Genomic DNA, 21,040 nt, shown 5'->3' with positions numbered 1-21,040 from the left:
ATAGGGCATGAAGGTTTGACATCAACGTCGCTGATTTTCATTTTTTTTCAACTTTACTTTACCTATCCAAAAGTAATAACTCGACATCAAATTTCAATTGAGCAACATAAAACCCCCTACGTAGCTTTTGTTTCACCAAATGAATTTTAAATTAGGCCTACACGTAACGTTCTCGAGTGGGAGGTTGAAAACAAATGCCAAGTTGAAATATTGATATAAGTTTAGTTTTAATTTCGCTTTGAATGTCATTCATGCATGCCAGCCTATAGGAGACCGGTAAAACTACATAGAAAGACATGGAAAGACAGCCTGCTCTTCCTCCAAACTGGATGTAAATCATAAACGAATCTACAAACCTGACGTCATGAATGAACGTCACACATATACGCGATTCTGATTGGCCATTGATATATACAACCCTAATTGCAATGGTTACATACGCACATAGCAGTTTCGGACAATGGTATTGCCATATACGTATTGTTTGTATTTAACAGATTCCTGAACTTCCACTAAGTTAGTTATTAGCAAAACCTTGGGTGTACACATCGATAATATTATTGGCCTTACTTATTGCCTAAGTATGTCCCCAGTCTATAATCCACCTTTTCACCTAATGTTTCCCCAGGGGAGTACCTCCAGAAGCCCCACCCTTCATGGGATTCGGTTTAAACGATCCCATGGCCACAAAGGCTTCTCAAAAAACCCTGGATCCGCCGAGCATCATCCTCCCCCCCCCCCCCCAATTTTGTATTTTAGCTTCGCCGACCCACCACAATGTACACTATAGTCAACATAATCCATACTTTAGAACGCCCAGGTTTATCTGATTTGGATTCTGTGTTAAGAACACTAGTCTGACCCGATCTTCCTTTTAATTATATAATCAGGCTTTCATGCGTTCATATAGGCAATTTCCCGAATCTTGCAAATACGTAAAATCGAAAGCAATGAGTCGTTAGGGATCGACTAAAGCCAACATGTGATTCTACTTTTAATATGAATTAACACGGTATTGCGTTAATATCACTATATATGTACGCCCTACATAATACTGGGCGGGTAATGTACTGACAAGGTGACCGTTTCACCTTCTCCTCTCGTTAACATCCTTATCGCAAGCTTCGTGGATTAACCTCAGAATTTCTTGTGTACGTATTCCTGACCTCAACTCATCCCCTATCGACACCACTAAATACCGCCCTCCGATCCCAGCCTAACCTTCTATGATCCAACCTGTCACCATTCAAATCTACCCAAACAAACGGAACGCACCTGGAATTAGGCAAAAGACCTATCTCTTCTTATTAAAGATGGAAAAAGGTTTGTCAAACTTTCAAAGTTGGAAGGGAATGGCCTGATCGATAAGTGGGCGAACTGGTATGACATATATATTCTTGCCACCAGAGTCGTATCATTCCCCAGTGTACCGGCAGAGATGAACGAAGATGGTGAAGATTGCTTATATACTGGTTTGTTGTGATAAAAAGCATCTGTACGCAGTGGTATTGAACTTGGTTGTTTAAGTTACATCTTTCGTTGGACTGAAACTTGACATAATTTTGTCCACGTCATGTAATATTTCACATATAACTGGAAACACCTCAATCAAACCATGGAGCTATAAACAGATCAAACTAATATATATCAAGGCAGAGGCGGGCGGATCCACGACTTCTCCGGGGAGGGGGGGGGGGGTTGGAGTGGGCTAGGGGGAAATGTAGAGGAGGCAAATATCACACTTGACACCAACGTACTACCAAAATAGTGCATCAGAGAACATCGGTGAAAAGTGAAAACTAAGGAATTGCCGCGGACAGCAGCGTGCTAATGTATTTTCCTGTGTACGCTACTGTATTTAGATTATAGTTGTATGTATGTATGCACTTTAGATCCTCCTGCAAGCAGGAACTCGCGAAGAAGCCTCATTGGCTTATCAAATTTTTAAACGCTATATGAAAACTTATATCTTTTGTTTAGATGTCTGATATTTGTTTGCCTATCTTTTTGCCGTCCTTTTTGTGTTTTTGGATGTTTACCGTTTTTCTACTGCATTATATTGTATATGTATTTTGTATTGGGGCTTCTGGAAAGCAGTGCTTCTGCACTGAGCAGGACTACCCTCATTAAAGATGACTATAATAATTTAAAAAAAAATATAATAAAAAAAAACCGCAAGCTGACCGAAGTCAGTCTCTTAGATTCATATTTAACGTCCATGATTATGAATTGTTAATTGTTAACAACTCTGTAACTGGATGACATACATTAAGCTTGGAGTGACTCGAACTGGGGACCTTATGATTGGAAGGCACAGGCGTTAACCACTGATCTAACAATCCTTAAAATTAGTTAAATTTAATAACTACGAAAACTTACGAATTGTGTGTGAGGGGAGGGGGAAAGGAGGGGGATCCCTCCTTCTTGATCTCCCACTCTGGATCAACCCGCGCAATGTTATAATAACCGTTTGACTAATCCCCAAATGAACGAAATAAAGATAATTAACCGTTTGAAATCAACAACAAACTGACCAAATGAGTTCGTAACAATTTAAACAGATACCCAACGGTAATTAATATTATCATACTTCACCTCCCAGCTCCCTCCCCCCCCCCCCCCCTCCCACTCCGTCTCTCTCCGCGAACAGATATTCAAACCCATATTTTCCAAACCACTCTAGAAGGAAAAAAACAGAAAAAAAAGATAGAATAAAACTGAACAGAAGAGAACTGAACTGAACTGAACTTAAGTGGATCAATTCTGCGGGTCGTCCCATAGGTCAACACACTGAGTTATGTATAAATATACTGAGTGTATATTTCTGTGCGTTCAATCGTGTAGTTTAACAAAATCAGAGTAAATTTCACGTCCACTGGGCAGTTACACTAAAGATTCGGTCAACTGTAGCGCACGAGCTATATCAGTCTGTTAAATGGACAAAACAACGGGGGAAAGGTCGTTCTCAGTCACAGATTGGGGTTACCGGCCTATCGGCCACCAAACCAACGGCTATTTTTAGTTTAGAGCTATCTGTGTAAGATATCATATTCCATAACAACTTCCTGATATAACGATCCATTGAGTGTAAGTGTGATAAAAACAGCTTGCCTCAAATCAATCATACAACTCTCGCTATTTTTGGAATATTAACTCCTCATCTAATTCCCGGTTAGGACATTTAGCATATTTATCATTGACATTGGCCCTAGATTGTTAGCGAGCTAAAAATTGTTTAAAAAGTTTTGAAAGAGGTATATACCGTGCATGGGGTTCTGAATTCTAACTTATTCCAGACATCGAGGAGTTTTAAATTAGGAAACGAGGGAGGGGTGTGAGCGGGGGGGGGGGGGGGGAGTGACGAAAATACTAAGAGGGTACTAAGAGGGCAATTTGACCATGACTGACCAATATTTGACTGTCAAGCATATTTGGGGGCAATGTACTGATATATGTAACCACCTCCAGAGGTTTTTCATATTAAGGATAAATAACCCGCAAATACAAAAAAAAACAAAACATATCACCAAATGATATACATATCTGATTTACATGTTGAGAAAATATGACACTTAATACTTACCTAAATTAAGCCCCAAAATGATTTAAGAGGACAAAACATGGATGTGACCTGATCAGATTCACTCTACTTCAATATATATCCAATATAGATGGAACACATACCCCGCATAGAGACACTGTACATATGACTATTTGCCGAAAAGTATATAAGGTGTTGCTATAAGACTTCCAAGCACGCCAAGCGGGAAGAGGATCTTGTGATTCCAAATTCCTTACATTGATTCAAACTTCTATTGTTTCGAGCTAGTCGTTATGCCGGAAGTTGACTTGTTAACAGCTTATCAGTATAAAGAAATTAAGTTGAAGTAAAGGTGGGTGTGCGTCTCAATACTATGGATAACTTAATAGGCTTTTGCAACCGATAATTCTCTTCATTTAGTTAGTTATACTTAGAAAGACTTCTCTAATGCTCCGTTGTAAGTAACAATACTAAACAATACAATAGCTAGGAAGGTTTTTTGGGGAGCAGGACCAAGCGATATTGGCCCTAGAAAATAATCTGTCTGGACAAAGGGGATCTGTGACGTCACAACCACGTTTGTACTGTTAAGAAAAGAAATAAGGTTAAGTGTCAAATGTTATTTGAAGTGATGATTTGTATTTTTTCGGGTTGTCTACTATTTGGCCTAATATGAAAAATCACTGGACTATTGTGATCTCAATACCAAAAAGGAAACGAATTGTGCTCATATAACGCTAATTCCGTTGAAACCAGTGCGTAGTAACATGTAGCCTATATGACATCTAATTTTTCTACAATGGGGGTGGGGTGGGTGGAATGGGATGGGGTTAGTTGGGGTTGTATGTTTTCTGGGTCCTCGCCATACTAACAATGGCCGAAGCCGTAGTTAACTCACGGTTCGCTATAATTTTCAGTGGAGTGGACTGACCCACGAATACCTCTATTTAAATATAGATACAGTAATTCCCCTAATCTGCTTGCAATAGAACAATTTTTTTTTTTCACAGGAAAACTTGTCTGGTTGAGAGTGATAAAGAGGGGGAGGGAGTGGGGTGTTTGGAATAATCCAATTTATTTCATGAATTAAATGAAGCGTTGTAAAAGATTGTGGAACGTATGAATCAATTGGCGTATGAAGGATGACGTCAGTCAGTCATTATTCATGACAGAGGAAACAAATAAGGTGTGGAGGAAGTCGTGTACTTGAATGTTAGCGTATGCATGATGCACTTGATTGCATAGCAATGGCGTCATCAGGATGGGTACGGGGAAGGGGGGGGGGCATAGATGGGTGTGGGAAGAGGGTGACAATTTCCTCACATGAGGTTGAAACAAATGCGTGTCCTACAGGAGGGGTGTATCAGTGTGTTAGCCTATTGGCGTTTATAGCAACAACAACAAAAACTGAACAAATCAAAAGAAAGTGCAAAATGATGATTGAAATATTATAGGACTGAAAAACAAGGTGAAAGTTATAGACGCTCTATTCCCTCCCTCACCCCCCTCCCCCACACACACCGCCCACCCAACACCATATCTAGAGTTTCATGTCATATATACATATCAGATGAAGAAAACCCTTCCGGTACTTCATAACATTTGCATTATACTTTCCTTAAAAGTTTCATTTTACAGTGGAAATCGTGAAACTGAAAGGCACGTTGAATAATCATACACTGAAAATTCGAACGAATGAACATGTTTTATCTTTCTTGACACAAGAAATACACAAGAAAGCAAATCGACATGCAGAAATGAAGGTTATTCGATGTATTTAGTAATGAAACATGTTTGCTAGTACAAATTAAATAAAAGCATATGAGTAAAACTTGACGGTGAACTTAAAACAAAAATGATAAATACACTCGCAACAGAACCTTTGTTAACAAGGATACCTCAACTTAAAATCAAACGCTCTAACATCTCTATATAGATATAACATAACACAGAAACGTCATTTCAGGGATATAAATAAAAACAGAAGTCTAACTAATTAATTCTTCAGCTGCGATATATCACCATTGCAAAAGGCATTGCCTTGTTTAATTCAGTTATTAACAATACTCTCCTTATTAGCAAAAGGTAGATTTACCAAGAGCTACGAGTCGATAGCTAGAGGGGTAGGATGGAGAGGAGGGGGTAGAGGTGTAAGCAAGTTCCCGCAATAGTCCAAATAGTCTACCCTTACTTACTTAATTTTTTCAGATATCATATCATAGTTTTCAAAATACAATTAGTTTCTCCGTAGTGTCTCCTAGTTGTATAACATGATCATTTCTATATCACCAAGATTTCGAGGGGATGTGGACCCCCAGGGGATGTGGACCCCCAGGGGATGTGGACCCCCAGGGGATGTGGACCCCCAGGGGATGTGGACCCCAGGGGATGTGGACCCCCAGGGGGTCGGTAATCGAATCCTCATTATTGAACTATTGCATTGGGTCAATTGGTCTTGTATCGCTCCTGTCTTAGATATGTTTTAATTCCACCTTTTTTATGATCCCTTTAAAAGGAGATTCCAGTGCAAAGTTGTTGGTTTGTGTTTCAAAACTGCACTGTAAATGTTTTGCTGAAACCAGCATCCCGATGGCATGTATTTTATCACAAAGAAATGGCAAATTTGGTGATTTTCTCTTCGTTTCTTTATAATGTATCTGGCAACAGAAGAGTGACCTTACATTTAGCACAAGAATTGAACTGAAAACTTTATTTACCTTCATACAACCATATCTACGGTTAAGAAACAAGATATTGAGACTGGATTTGTTGCACCACCCAGTGTGAACTATTTTAGTCTTTCCAAGAAGTGAAAGATTGTCTTCCACCTGAAATGTCTCATTACTGCAACTTCTAAGTAATTTGGAAAGGAAGGGGGGGGGGGGAGGAAGGTGAGGGGGAAAGAGAGGATTATATATTCAAACCAAATCCAATCTTCACACTTCTTATTTATTAGCACTTGAAGCAACGAAACAAAACAAAAACATTTTTATAAAAAAAATTCTAAACAGATAAAAGAAAGAAACAGATGCATTGTTTCAAACAATTATCACAATGTACTGATATCGACATAAATAATAATAATATTGGATAATTACAAATATTTTATTTGATACAATATTATAACAAGTGACTGTACATAAGATCCTATAATTCTAAATACATCTGTGGTTTTTTTTTTCTTGTAATAAATTACACAAAGATTTTTTTATATTTTTTGACTCATCATAAAAGCTTATATATTATACAAAATTTTCTTCTTCTATATAAAGAATAAGTCACACTTCCAAAAAAAAGTAAGAATGAGGTCAGATTGCTACCCTAATAATCACCTGTAAATTAAGTTCGTTTTTTTCTTCAAAAATGAAATTTAGCTATAAAAACCATAAAATTTGAAACCTCTGATAACAAATAATTCAAATTAAAATTGTTACTGGTTTAGTTTGCTAATTTGAAGTGGCATATCATTTTACAAACTTTGTTTTTCTTCCACGATTTCGAAATTGTACATTTCCTGGTAGCAATTTTAAACTGAAGGAAGGTAGGTCAAAAGAGGGTAACATAAGAGGTGGGGGATTGGGTGCAGCTGACTGAGGTTATAGACACCATTAAAATGACAATTTACTTTGAGTCTAAGGCACTTTATTCTACACACGCCAATCCTTCTTAGATTTACGAGGGGGGGTGGGAGGGGGGTGGGGGTTTGGGGATCGTGTGGTTAGAGGAACCGTTCCTTCAACATTCCCCAATGCTATACAAGAGCAGACAATATGAGGAATCCCATCTCTGGGATAAGGTAACCTTTCCATCGAATCCAGTACAACCTTAATTCATACTTCGTGTCTATCAATCATGTAACAAAATCATTATTGTCAGAAAGAAAGGAAAAAAAATGTAAAAATGAGAAATCTCATCACCATCAAATAACTTTTAACATTTTTACAGCATCTGAAGCCAGGGGAGAATACAACCCCTGTGACAGATTGCACAACGGTGTATATCTGAATTTCGAATCTTTTAAGCAGGTTTTTCCAAGACTTATGCGATCATGAATACATTAATCATGTTGTATAGTTATCATACAAACATTACCAGCTGAGCAGAAGAGGAAGAAGAAGAAGGAAAGTAAATTCCTCCTTCACTGCAATTGCTATTTGGATGTAGCAGATATTCAAATATTTCAGGTCAAAGGTTAAAGAAGCTTTTTAACTCCTATTTCCTATTAAAACCAAATTTTTCTTTTAAATGTTGGGTTTTTATATGGAAATTCAAGATGTATTTCAGTGCTTTAAACAACTTCATTTTGCGCTGGGGTTTCAGCTTAGACCAAGACTTGTAATATTCAAGTCAATTCATTAATTTATAAATCCAAATATTTAAATATTCACACAATGACAACCGGTCATTCTAACTAACAGATTTATGTGGCTTCAATGGGTTAAATGTTCCTAATTTAATAAAGTATTCATTTAACTGGTTAGTCCAATAAAGAAAATTCTGTACCACAAATTTAATGCTACATTCCATTGTTTTTACATGAGTTCTTGCATAATATCTGGTGCAACAGATTCATGTTTTCCAGGGTACCTTACATTTTTCACGAATTTCGCGCGCAAGGTGTCGCGATTTCCCTTGGATTTTTAATGTGATTTCTCACGCACTATGGTAACAAATTATGTTTACAAGGTATTTTTTTTTTATATTTCATATAAATAGTTGAGTATGATACAGTAACAGATATCTTCTAGCAAATCAAATAGAAAATTCAGCTGTCAACTTGAAATTCTGTTAAATAAGGACAATAAAACTCAGAGCAGCCAGTTTGACCAAAACCTTTCTTCAGCTGCATTAAACGTAAAACTAGAACTGAACCAAACTAAGAAATTTATTCACAAATCTGGTTTGTTTTACCTGTCACCCAATTAACACTTCACAGTGAGCATATATAGTCAGGGGGTAGGAGCCGGGGGAAGGGCACATGCCTCCAACTTTTTTCCATAATAGCAAATGTGCCCTACTGGCAATAAAATGTGCCCCTTTGATGAGGAACTGTCTTTTGGAAATCTTAAGCTTTTGTTAAATTTAATATTTTATTTAAATTATTTATTTTTAATTGTTCATGCTATTTTTAAATGGCATCCCATATCTTTTTGTAGCATGGTTAACAATAAACAATCTCAATAAATAGTATTGATAGAACATTAACACATTATATATATTTAAGTGATATGGCCGGTGTGTATCGGTTTATAGCATTACGAGTGGTGGTTGTGGAATGAGAAAGTGCCCCTCTGATGTTGTGCCCCCCCACTTTTTGGAAGCTTCCTACCCCCCCTGCCTATAGTTAAGGTTAGTTTTATGTACTGTAATAAGTGTGGCTTAGGTAAGTTTGAGGTTAGTTCAGTTCAAACTGCAGTTTACAGTAGGTCAAGTATGTTTAGTGTAGTTTAGGTAACTTTAGATGAGGGTAAGTTTAGTTTTAGGTACCCTTAGTAGAGGTGAGTTTAGTTCAGTGTAATTCAGTTTAATGTATTTCTAGTTCAGTGTAGGAAACTTTAGGTTAGTTTAACCTATGTTCAGTTTAGGTGAGTTTTACTTACTTTAGTTAAGTTTAGTTTAGTTAAGTTTGGATAGTAAACAACCAAACTACAATGCTATGCCATTAAGTATATATTTAAGATTTAAATACAAAAAATCTATAAAACTCGACCTGAAATGTTACATTATAAACTGTCCAAGTGGGGAGAAAACAGTAGCCAAATAAGATGGTTTCAATGCTAATTGGCTCACTATTACTTGGCCAAACAACTTTGCACTTGTGAGATTGAAGAAAGTTTCCTGAAAATTAAAAAACGATACTGTGAAAATGTCATCATGAAAGGTTCATAAAATGTTAAAATACGCAAGACCAAATTGGCATTTGAACCAAACTTGAGCATTATAAATGGAGAAGGTGAAGCTAAAAAAAGAAAAGTGTAAATTGGCCAGAAAAAAAGAAGTTACAATGACTAAAAACCATCCATATGTTTCTTCCTAACTAATGTATAATGCTGAGTTTCTCAGACCATAAAAAAAAAAAATCAATTTTATTTCCATTCTGTCACAGAAAATTGATTGCACCAACACATATGACAATAAGTTACATTTTTTTGTGAACATTTCTGTAACTGAATCAAGGCAAAATTGAACAATCCTAATGATTGACAACAGCCGGGCTGGTTTTTTTTATGTTTACTCTTGCAAGGCTGGTAAATGTTATTACTGTAAGAACTGAAAAAAAAAAAATACAAGTTATCAATGATTGATATGTAGTGTTTACACATGATTGGCTTTCAAGTACATTATCGCCATGGCAACGAGATGATAGGGTAAAACTAAAAGTGTAGAAATTATCAACCAAGAATGAACTTGTACAACAGTAACTGAAGTTAGTGTTGAGCATGGATGGGGTGGGGTGGGGGGGGGAGGGGTGATGAGTGTTAAGGGAGAGGAAAGAAGTCAGTAAGAGCAACACCTATTCAACATCCAACGTTGTATTGTGTTCCAAGGTGATTTTTGAATATTCTCATTTGCATATTGCAATGGCTGAGAGTATTCCAAACGGAGGATTGAAATATTTTGTCACATTGAGAACTTTTCTCAATTTTTCTCTTTCGTTTTTGCTTCTCTTTAAAGATTGTCACGGTTGTTAAACTTGCGAGTCTATATTCTGAGCAGCGCTGGTCTGTGTTTCGTTCTGGTTCGATCGACCAATCCAAGGTTATACCCTTCTGTTATTAATGGTATCCGTGGAAACCCGGACCACAACGGACGATTCCACAGTGGACCACGTAGAGAATTTTTTCCTCAACATTACCGTTTCTTACACCTATCTGTTCATATTCCAAATTAACCTTTTCTACGCTAGTTTTAACGTTTGTCTATTGTTTCTACACTCCAGTGCCTATTTTGTTTATTAAAACCAAAGCTATGCAAAGCGCTCACTCAACTAAATATTACAATCTTGGGGCTGCAGGGACCACTCAATTAGCACACAATACACCTTCAACTGCCCCAATTAAAATATAATCAAACAAAATATAATTTAGTACATCAAAATTTTACAAATTTTTTTCTTTAATTAAAACCATACAATTAATCTTAATCTAAAATGGCAAAAAAACCTCAACAAGGCACCTGTTTCTTGTCAGAAAATCATCTATTTTGCTGATTTGAACTTAAGTTGCTGAATTGAACTGACTTGAAGTTAAAAAGCAAGTGAATCTTTCACTATACTGTAGTGAGAGTTACAGTGATATCATTCTCAAAATTCTGACCTTTTATAAATGAGAACCTAATTTATTTTATTTTAGGTTTCCGTGGCAACCCTTTTCGTCATCATCTTATGTCCTGTCAGCAGGCTATAAGATCGCCATGTTAAGCCGCCACTATTGCTGATAATATAACACTAAAAGGCCTTGTTCAAAATACCTATCTTCAGCCCCCCCCCGCCCCATGCCTCTCTGACCCTTGCCCACAATCCCACTTACTCACTTTGGGTTCTGGTAGGTCTGATTAACGAGGTATGCTGCATAGTACATCCACAACCCCCACATGGGGGTGGTGGGGTGGGATGGGGGTGGTGGTGGGATGGGGGGGGGGAAGAAAACATGATCAAGTCAGGCCAAATCCCTTGCTGAACTGGACTGCCAGAAACAACCTTTGACGAAGGCGTTCGACCGTTGCGTAGTCTGGGAGGAGGAGTCGGTTGAAGCAGGTCATGGCGGTCGGGAGCTGGGCGGAGTCCGCACCGTTCTTCTGGATGACGATGGGTAGGCTGGACCAACCCCGTAGAGGGACCTGAGTTAGTAACGATGGAAAAGTGAAAAAAAATGAAAATAATTTTGTTACCTCGACTTCATTTACACACCCACAAAGAAATTATAAAGGAGCGAGTAAAATTGAAGAAAAAAAAGAAGAAACGAAAAAGGAAGGAAAGAAAGAAAGAAAGAAAGGAAAAGAATGAAATTCAGTAGATAAGATTATTTATTGGTCATTTGAGAATGTTTGAAATGAGAAGATGGCCACCCTGATTCAAATGTTCTTTACTTTGTAATATACTCTGGTTATTGTTTGGTCTTCAGAGGAGCTCTTTCAGGAAGAAATTGTTGAAGGAGTGAGTGGAGGGGAGGGGATTAGTGTGCAGAGAGAGGAGGAGGGGCTGAATGGGAAGAGGGGCATTTAATTTAAATAATAAAACTAATAAAGTGACAGTTGTGACTAATTTCTTGTTTATCAAAGAAGGATACCACTCTTTGCATATGCAATCTGAAAACTTGAAATATGGTTTAATATATTGTTTGCTGCCTATTTTGAGACCATTGCGCCCATTTGATTTGTACCTCATACCAGGGACTTTCCCAAGCTTATATCTCGAGCCTGAAATCCTAATACTTTTCCGCATCATTTTTAGTATAAAAAGTATATAAAATAAAAAAATAAAGTAACATCTTAATTTTGCATAATCAATACAATATGACTTGTATAAACTAACATATGATTAACCTTTGACCTACCCTCGCACTTCCTGTGATGAAGTGGAGCAGCTGTTTCTTCTGTTCGTTGGTCATCTCTCTCACCACCGTCCAGAAGTTTTTGATAGTTTTGTGCTCTCTGCGAAAAAATAAAATAAAATAAGGAAAATTGAGAGGGGGACAAGGAAATGAGCCATAATATTCCAGATACAGCAAGAAAAAATTAATATTGAAAAACCATCTTTAAAGAGTGTCAATCTATGGCATTCAAGTTTAAAACCATTCGATAAAAATGAAAAATTGTAGTCTGTGGAGAAGAAATATCATACTATTCCAGACTCTTCCTAGCCTTTGTGCTGGTTACTAAACTGTACAAATTTATTTTTAATTATTTAGTATTTCAGAAAGTACTAGTTTTTTGCCGTTTGGTTAACGCGGATTTTTTTTAGGAGGAAAATTTACGGAGCAACAGTCTCAAATTGGTGTACGTTTTCCCCATGGATTTTTTTTGAAAATATATGATATATTTCGTATTACTTAAATATTTAAACACAATAAGAAAATTAAACCAAGAAATATTAGTATGTGTATTTCATTTGTACTAGCAGCACAGGTTGGAAAGTTATTCTAAATGGTACATATATATCTTAACCAAACAACATATATGCTACCTGGTCAACACAAACTGGGGCCCAGAAGTAGTCTGATCTAATCCACTTAAATCCTTTTATCGTTATCAACTTTCATGCATGGAAATGAATCCATTCCATTTCCACATCTTTTCAATCCCTTCCACGTCCGTCAAAAGACTGTACTTCACAGTGATGGCTGACTGTTTCAAAGCCAGGGGAGTGAACTGGTTTGGAACCGGGGTGTGCAATTCCTTCCGAAACGCAAGAGCAGCAAGCAACCATTTGAAGTGTTGGAAGTTGAGGAGGAGGATGCAAGAGGTGCTAGTTTTTGTCACAGCCATCGGATGCAATATTTGTACCAAGGACCTAGCGACTCTAGCCCTAGTAATTCATGCCCTACTCCTCCCCTGTTTCACCCTTATGTCCCTGTCAACTTTGACCTCACCTGTGGTATCCATCCTCATAGGTCACACTCTCTTCTAACGTAGCAAAGTCCAGTTCTTTCCTCCCGCAGACAAGCAGCTGTGTTTCCACAGAGTGGAACAGTCCAAGAGCTCTTCCTCCACATACCGAATGGAAACCCTTTGCAAATGCCTATGACAAAATAGACAAACAAAAATCAAGCAATTTTCATACAGTGAGAAATTCTCAATTTTCCCCAACAGCTATTAATGCAGCTTTTTGCTTCCTTTCCTATGATTTTCTCAACCTCATTGACCCACGATGCCATAACGACATACATAACTGGCTTATCTATTCCAATCTTTCTCCAAATGGTGTGATAAAAGTTAAAAAAAATTACAACTTTGAACGTTGCTTTTTCTTGAAGATATTTTCTGTTAGGATCTCAATAAACCCCGCCCATAATATGAATATTTTAATTCTATGAGCATCGTTGAATATTGAGGTAATTAATTTTCACTTTGCCGGTGGCGTAAGCAACCCAGTACACCAATATGTACTACAACACCATGCTGCATGCTGTTTATTTGTGTACATTGTGTATGGCTGTGATAACGAGACAACTTTTTTTCGGATTGCTGTGAATGAATCTATTTTATTTCATAAATTAACATGTTAGCTATTCGCTGATTGGTTGAATTCAAAATAGTTGATGCGATTAATTTTAAATGAGGAATTTGTCGGGAGACACTCTACTCATTATCTGCAGAAGTCCTTAATTACTTGCCAATTAATGCTCTTGGCAGGAGAAAAAAACTTGGCTAATATCTCTGTTTGCTGTTTTGTGATGAATACATGTAAAAAACTCGATGGACATGTCAACAGGGTGGGAAGACGGCGACAAAACGCAAAACGTTGCTCATAGGATACAAACCAAAAATAATTCTTTAAAAAGGTTTGGAAATCAATATTAAACCTGGCCAACAAATTTAGCCACTTGCTATAAAAAAAATAAAAAATTGCCACTTTGCATTTTCCTTGATTTAAAGGCATTGAACACTCGCCCCAAACCACCAGCTGCCATCTGAAAAAGTTAACTTTCCGTTGCTTGCAAGTGTCGCTACAAAATGCAGACAGTAATGAAACGTGGTACCTTGTTATCTTTAGCTGGACCTGAGATGTCCATCGCTGTATTGTTTGTACACTGTGCTGTGGGTATTGACTGCAGCTGTATGTACTGACTGTACACTAACATGTGTCTAATTACCGATGGTAGCAAGCTGGGTGTGTATTTTCTGGGATCCATGGTGGTGTCTAACACTTCTGTTACACGTCATTCGAAACTAGGTCAGATTACTGGCATTAGATGTTTATTTTTGCGCGAGTCTTCACACCCTTTAAGTACAAAAGCATGCAACATTATTTTTGCACTGACAGATAAATGACAGTGTTTTAGTTTTGCTAAGTAGCAAATGGGAAGATCGGCTGACACTTAGCCCTTAAATAGTCTGAATTTCGAGGCCTGAAACACAAAGGACTGATGCTAAACTTTGAACTAGATACTGAACCATCATTGTGTACTTTTACTTTTGCCTTCCAGGAAAATTCCAGAAATTCATTTCCCCCCAAAAAAATTGGGGAATTTTTTGACATTAAATATGTGCCAAACTATGACGTGGAGTTTAGGCCTTATTTTAGGCATTAATAAGTTAACTCCTAAATTACAAGCACATGTATATCAATTTGAATGATATGAAGTTCCTCTTTCTTCAAAGAAGACGATAAGATATTTCCAAAAGTCGCCGTAGGCCACAAACCTATGTACAGTGTCCTTGAAACAAAGATTGTCAGAACAAAGGAATAACATAACAGCAAATCTTGAATTGCTCGCAATAATACAGTTAACGATATGATATTAAACTTTGTAAAAGAACTACTGTAGTTGTAAACAGCGTAAACCAAACTATAAATAGGATATCTCGTACTAGGCCAGGTGTGTTTAAAACAGCACTATAGGAGTTTGAACTCTTTGTAAAACTTTGTAAAAGAATGTGATATAACCAGCGTAAACCAAACTTTAAATATAATATCTCATAATAGGCCACGTGTGAATTTTTAAACTCTTTGTACAACTTTGTAAAAGAACGTGATGTACACGCCCCCGGTGGTGCTTTGAGCAAGAGTTCATTAACACTCAGTCAAGAGGCTCCAAATCGACAATTGAAAACAATTTAGAAAAAAATATTAAAAACAGATCAGTTGATAATGGTATTATCACGAGTACTATTAATATTCTTGTTGATACCATACACGGCTGGGATTGTTATTCGCACAAACAAGGCAATAAAAAGCAGAAATATCAATACAGAAGCCTATTTTTCTTTTAATGCCATTATTGTTATCTACCTTTTAATATGGTTGTGAACTTGCGACCTTGTTGTTGTATTTTCTTGCTTTTTGCTTTTGTTTCTCGTCTTTGTGTCACCGAGCTGCACTCTAATATATAATTGTCAGAAGATGTGCAGTGCCTAAAGTTTTTGGGGGAAAGCATGGACTTAAAGGGAGTGAAGACTCGCGCACAAAGAAATGTCTGATGACGGTAATCTGAACTAGTTTCGAATGAGGTGTAACTGAAGTGTTAGACACCACCATCGATCCCAGAAAATACACACAAAGCTTGCTGCCGTCTGTAATTAGACACTAGTGTACAGTCAATACATACAGCTACGGTCAATACCCACAGCACAGTGTAAATAGCAGCGATAGACATCTCAGGTCTAGATAAAAGATAACAAGGTATCAAGGTTTCATTACAGTCTGCATTTTGTAGCGACAAGAAAAAAACTTGACTTGCAAGCAACGGAAAGTTAACTTTTTCAAAGCGCGGCACATGGTTTGGGGTGAGGCTTCAATGCCTTTAAAACACACTAGCTCATTGTTTTGCCACAGATTAGCAGTCCTGCCAACTCTCCTGGTTTTACCCTCGAGTCTCCCAGGTGTTTTTCTTTCTTTATTTTTTTCAGGCAATCTCTTTTCCTGATTGATGTGGCACTAATCTCCTCGCAAATTTTCATTTCTCGTTGATTTCGTATTGATTGGGGACAAGAAATGTGCCTCGTGCATGTTTTCTTCGTTGATGTACTTAAAAGTCGGATAAAAGCTCGAGTGCTTCCTTTCGAGCTTTAACATGGATTTAGCTGTCACAGTGCCACTCTCAAAGCATAAATTTTTCTCTGACTGAAACATTTTGTGTAAAAGTAAGTTGGCCTGATGTTTCGATCCTAGCAGGATCTTCTTCAAAGGCTAAATGACAAGTAATAGCCTTTGAAGAAGATCCTGCTAGGATCGAAACATCAGGCCAACTTACTTTTACACATTCTCCTACACAGGCTCTCTAGTGGATAAGCAGTTTGCTAACAGTTTTATTTTATTTTGAAACTTTTTATAAGACTTCTAAATTCGCATGACCTAACAAAGTTACCGAATGACCTTCAAGTTCCCATAAAGAAACTCATCGGACAATCTCTTAGTAAAAATATTCAATAATTGATTTCCACAGTATGTCAATGACTTTTATGAATCATTTGGCAATTATTTTCCAGGAGAAATTTTGCTGGAAAATTCTTTTTAAGTGTCTGGGAGAATCATTTGACCTTCAAAAATGCAGATTGCACAAAACCTAACAATAGTATGCGAGAGCCACATTGTCAACAAACTATGGGTTCATACAAGTCCTCAAAATCTACCTGGGTTTGTACTTTACAGGTGAATGGGCAAACAAAATCTGGCAAACAAAAATAAACTTCATCAAATACAAAATTAAGTTTTTTAAATAAACAATATACTGTAGGTTGGAATGGCACTACTTGGCCGATATAACGTCGACCTTTTTTTTTTGCACCAAGCAACTAGAACAGAGTTCAAACACACAAATAATGAAAAACAAAATACTAGGCAGAAAAAAAGGCGGGTCATGAGATGGGAAAAATAAATTCAACGTCAAATGACGTCAAACTTCCAGAAGCAAACTTACAATAATGATAAATGAAGTAAGAACTATTTGAAATGCTCGTCCTTTTCTTACGCTCCAGGACTTATTAAGTCAGAGTTTTATAATGGGCCTTACCACTCATTTCCTTTAAATTACATCTTTCTTAATATATAATATTCTTCACAAAGTATACAGGGGGTGGCAGGGACATTACAGGATCATGATCAAGGCAGCATCTCAGTTTCATCCCAGCTCTCAGCTTGTTTCAATCACCTTTCAGATATGCAAATATGCGTCTGAAATGTTTCTTAAACCAACAAGAAGAATGCTAACTTTTGTTCGAACCTTCTTGTTCATTGCGACAGAGCGGTGACTCGCTCTGATTCAAGGATTAACTCTGAAAAGGGTTTACTCTAAAAATTCCTGCATTCGTGTAGCGCCGTCTGCAAAATTTCAATGTGTGTTAGTGCCACTGTCTTGAGTCATCGTCCAAGTACCTAGTTTGAAGCTAGCAGACATTTTCAACTTGTATCAGCGCCACCGTCTTTAATCATCGTCCTAGTACTTAGTTTGAAGCTAGCAGACATTTTTCATGTGTATCAGTGCCACCGTCTTTAGTCATCGTCCTAGTACCTAGTTTGAAGCTAGCAGACATTTTCGACGTGTATCAGTGCCACCGTCTTTAGTCATCGTCCTAGTACCTAGTTTGAAGCTAGCAGACATTTTCGACGTGTATCAGTGCCACCGTCTTTAGTCATCGTCCTAGTACCTAGTTTGAAGCTAGCAGACATTTTCGACGTGTATCAGTGCCACCGTCTTTAGTCATCATCCTAGTACTTAGTTTGAAGCTAGCAGACATTTTTCACGTGTATCAGTGCCAACGTCTTTAGTCATCGTCCTAGTACCTAGTTTGAAGCTAGCAGACATTTTCAACTTGTATCAGCGCCACCGTCTTTAATCATCGTCCTAGTACCTAGTTTGAAGCTAGTAGACATTTTCGACGTGTATCAGTGCCAACGTCTTTGGTCATCGTCCTAGTACTTAGTTTGAAGCTAGCAGACATTTTTCACGTGTATCAGTGCCACCGTCTTTATTCATCGTCCTAGTACCTAGTTTGAAGCTAGCAGACATTTTTCACGTGTATCCGTGCCACCGTCTTTATTCATCGTCCTAGTACCTAGTTTGAAGCTAGCAGACATTTTGACGTGTATTAGCGCCACCATCTGAAGTCATTGTCCTAGTACCTAGTCTGAAGCTAGCAGACATTTTCGATGTGTATTAGCGCCACCGGCTTTAGTCATTGTCCTAAGTACCTCCTTTGAAGCGAGCAGACATTTTTGACATGTATTAGTGCCGACGTCTTTAGTCATCATCCCAGTACCTAGTTTGAAGCTAGCAGACATTTTCGACGTTTATTACGTTTTACATTTTCGACGTGTATGAGTGCCACCATCTTCAGTCATTGTCCTAGTACTTAGATTGAAGCTAGCAGACATTTTTTACTTGCATCAGTGCCACTGTCTTTAGTCATCTTCCTGAGTAACTCGTTTGAAGCTAGCAGACACCCACAACAGACGTGGAGAAGTACAGACACTTACCTGAAACTGCCTTTGGATGGCATCGACCAGCAGAAACTTGACGTAGAGGTCCACGTACTCTCCGCGGTTCTTGTTTGTGACGGGGATTTCAGATCCCATCGGTTTCAGGTCGATCGTAACCGTCTCTCCCATCGACGTGTGAGAGATCTGGAAAGTCTGGCAGAAGACATCTTCGACGTCGTCCTCACAATTTAAAAGTTCCTGCATTAAGTAAAAATATTTTCCTTTGATAAATCAAGCAACTCTGCTTGGGGGAATTTTTCAATTCTGGACAAATGAAAAATCACCCAGAGATCTATACACTCATGTCTTTCTCATCTACATATATGAATATTGACATTTATTATGCATAATTAGGTAAGTACTGTAAAATCTATAACTGGAAGATCTGGCATTATCATTTAGCTACAGAGGAATAATTTTTATCTGCGACCTAATTCCCGGGCGGTAAAGGGTGGGAAGGGGGGGGCATAAAGCAACAAGACCCTCTTTTCATTATGAGACAGTGGAATGCCCGAGGTATGACATTTTGTCAACGTTCCCTTTTTATTTGAAATATCAACTTAACAATTTTCGGGTTTTGGCATCTAAATTTGACCTTAGATGACCTCCATCAAACACTGTTTATGGGCCTTGTTGCACATCATACCTTCTATCGATCCATCCATCCATCCATCCATCCATCCATCCATCCATCCATCCATCCATCCATCCATCCATCCATCCATCCATCCATCCATCCATCCATCCATCCATCCATCCATCCATCCATCCATCCATCCATCCATCCATCCATCCATCCATCCATCCATCCATCCATCCATCCATCCATCCATCCATCCATCCATCCATCCATCCATCCATCCATCCATCCATCCATCCATCCATCCATCCATCCATCCATCCATCCATCCATCCATCCATCCATCCATCCATCCATCCATCCATCCATCCATCCATCCATCCATCCATCCATCCATCCATCCATCCATCCATCCATCCATCCATCCATCCATCCATCCATCCATCCATCCATCCATCCATCCATCCATCCATCCATCCATCCATCCATCCATCCATCCATCCATCCATCCATCCATCCATCCATCCATCCATCCATCCATCCATCCATCCATCCATCCATCCATCCATCCATCCATCCATCCATCCATCCATCCATCCATCCATCCATCCATCCATCCATCCATCCATCCATCCATCCATCCATCCATCCATCCATCCATCCATCCATCCATCCATCCATCCATCCATCCATCCATCCATCCATCCATCCATCCATCCATCCATCCATCCATCCATCCATCCATCCATCCATCCATCCATCCATCCATCCATCCATCCATCCATCCATCCATCCATCCATCCATCCATCCATCCATCCATCCATCCATCCATCCATCCATCCATCCATCCATCCATCCATCCATCCATCCATCCATCCATCCATCCATCCATCCATCCATCCATATATCCATATATCCATCTATCCATCTACCACATACGAACAAGCTTTGATTACTTGAATCAAACATTATATTGAGAAAACGAGTGTAAAACATTCTTGTCCCATGACAACCTCCTTAACCTCTACTGTTGCCAGATGCATTAACAAACTAAAATCACTTAATTTAATAAACTGTATATATAAATATATGTTTTTGCCTCACAAAAATGCTTCACATGATGGATATGGTGTTGATCTAAAGATAACAGAAAAATATAATATCCTGGAGATTTTTGTTAGGCAATGAAAACCTCAGTTCAGAACCTAGTATCCCATTAAGATTATTGTACATCTTTACGTTGCTTATTAACCAAAGAAAGTATGTTAATGTGAGACCCCAAGATGAAATCAATCTACAGGTGAGTTGTTTTCAATGAACTTCTTGAATTGTTAACTTTTTAGTGCTTTTTGCACAAAAGCACTGATCACAACAACACAAATGAAAGAATGAAAGAACAAAGAAAAAAGGCAATAAAAAGTGAGATATTTTGCCGCTTGACAATGCAAGCTGTGAATGAACCATCCTGATAAAGACTTCACAAAGACCAAAATATCCCAATGACTTTGTCAAATTCCTTGGCTACATTGTTTGCATACACCGAACGATACTTCTTAACCATCATAAAACAACGCTGTTGTTTATGTAAGTTTCATGAAAAAAAAAAACCCAGAACAGAGTACTGCGAAAGAACCATCCACTCTGTGAACTAAAACGGTTACCCAGTTTACCCACCATCCTGGACACATTCCTGTTCATATTGTTATGAGTCAAAAGGGGGCATTGAGCAAAAATCGATAATTTTTTTTTTTTTTTGTACATTTCATGAAAAATATTGTT

The 21,040-nt window shown here is 38.0% G+C and overlaps 1 protein-coding gene across 2 annotated transcripts in view; it reads right to left on the bottom strand.

Annotated features, from left to right (window-relative positions):
- Positions 1-5,299: 5,299 nt before the first annotated feature.
- Positions 5,300-21,040, bottom strand: part of LOC139962645 (probable E3 ubiquitin-protein ligase HECTD2) — a 47,201-nt gene continuing 31,460 nt past the window's right edge. For both annotated transcript variants that reach the window (XM_071962804.1, XM_071962803.1), the window contains exons 17-20: positions 18,678-18,878; positions 13,132-13,280; positions 12,097-12,193; positions 5,300-11,380 (exon numbers count right to left, since the gene is read on the bottom strand). In XM_071962804.1, coding sequence (XP_071818905.1) covers positions 11,195-11,380; positions 12,097-12,193; positions 13,132-13,280; positions 18,678-18,878 — 633 coding nt within the window. In that variant the 3' untranslated portion in view covers positions 5,300-11,194. The remainder of the gene's footprint in view (positions 11,381-12,096; positions 12,194-13,131; positions 13,281-18,677; positions 18,879-21,040) is intronic.

This window comes from Apostichopus japonicus, chromosome 21, assembly GCF_037975245.1.
Source record: "Apostichopus japonicus isolate 1M-3 chromosome 21, ASM3797524v1, whole genome shotgun sequence".
Taxonomy (NCBI): Eukaryota; Metazoa; Echinodermata; class Holothuroidea; order Aspidochirotida; family Stichopodidae; genus Apostichopus; species Apostichopus japonicus.
This window is presented reverse-complemented; position numbering and strand designations above follow the sequence as displayed.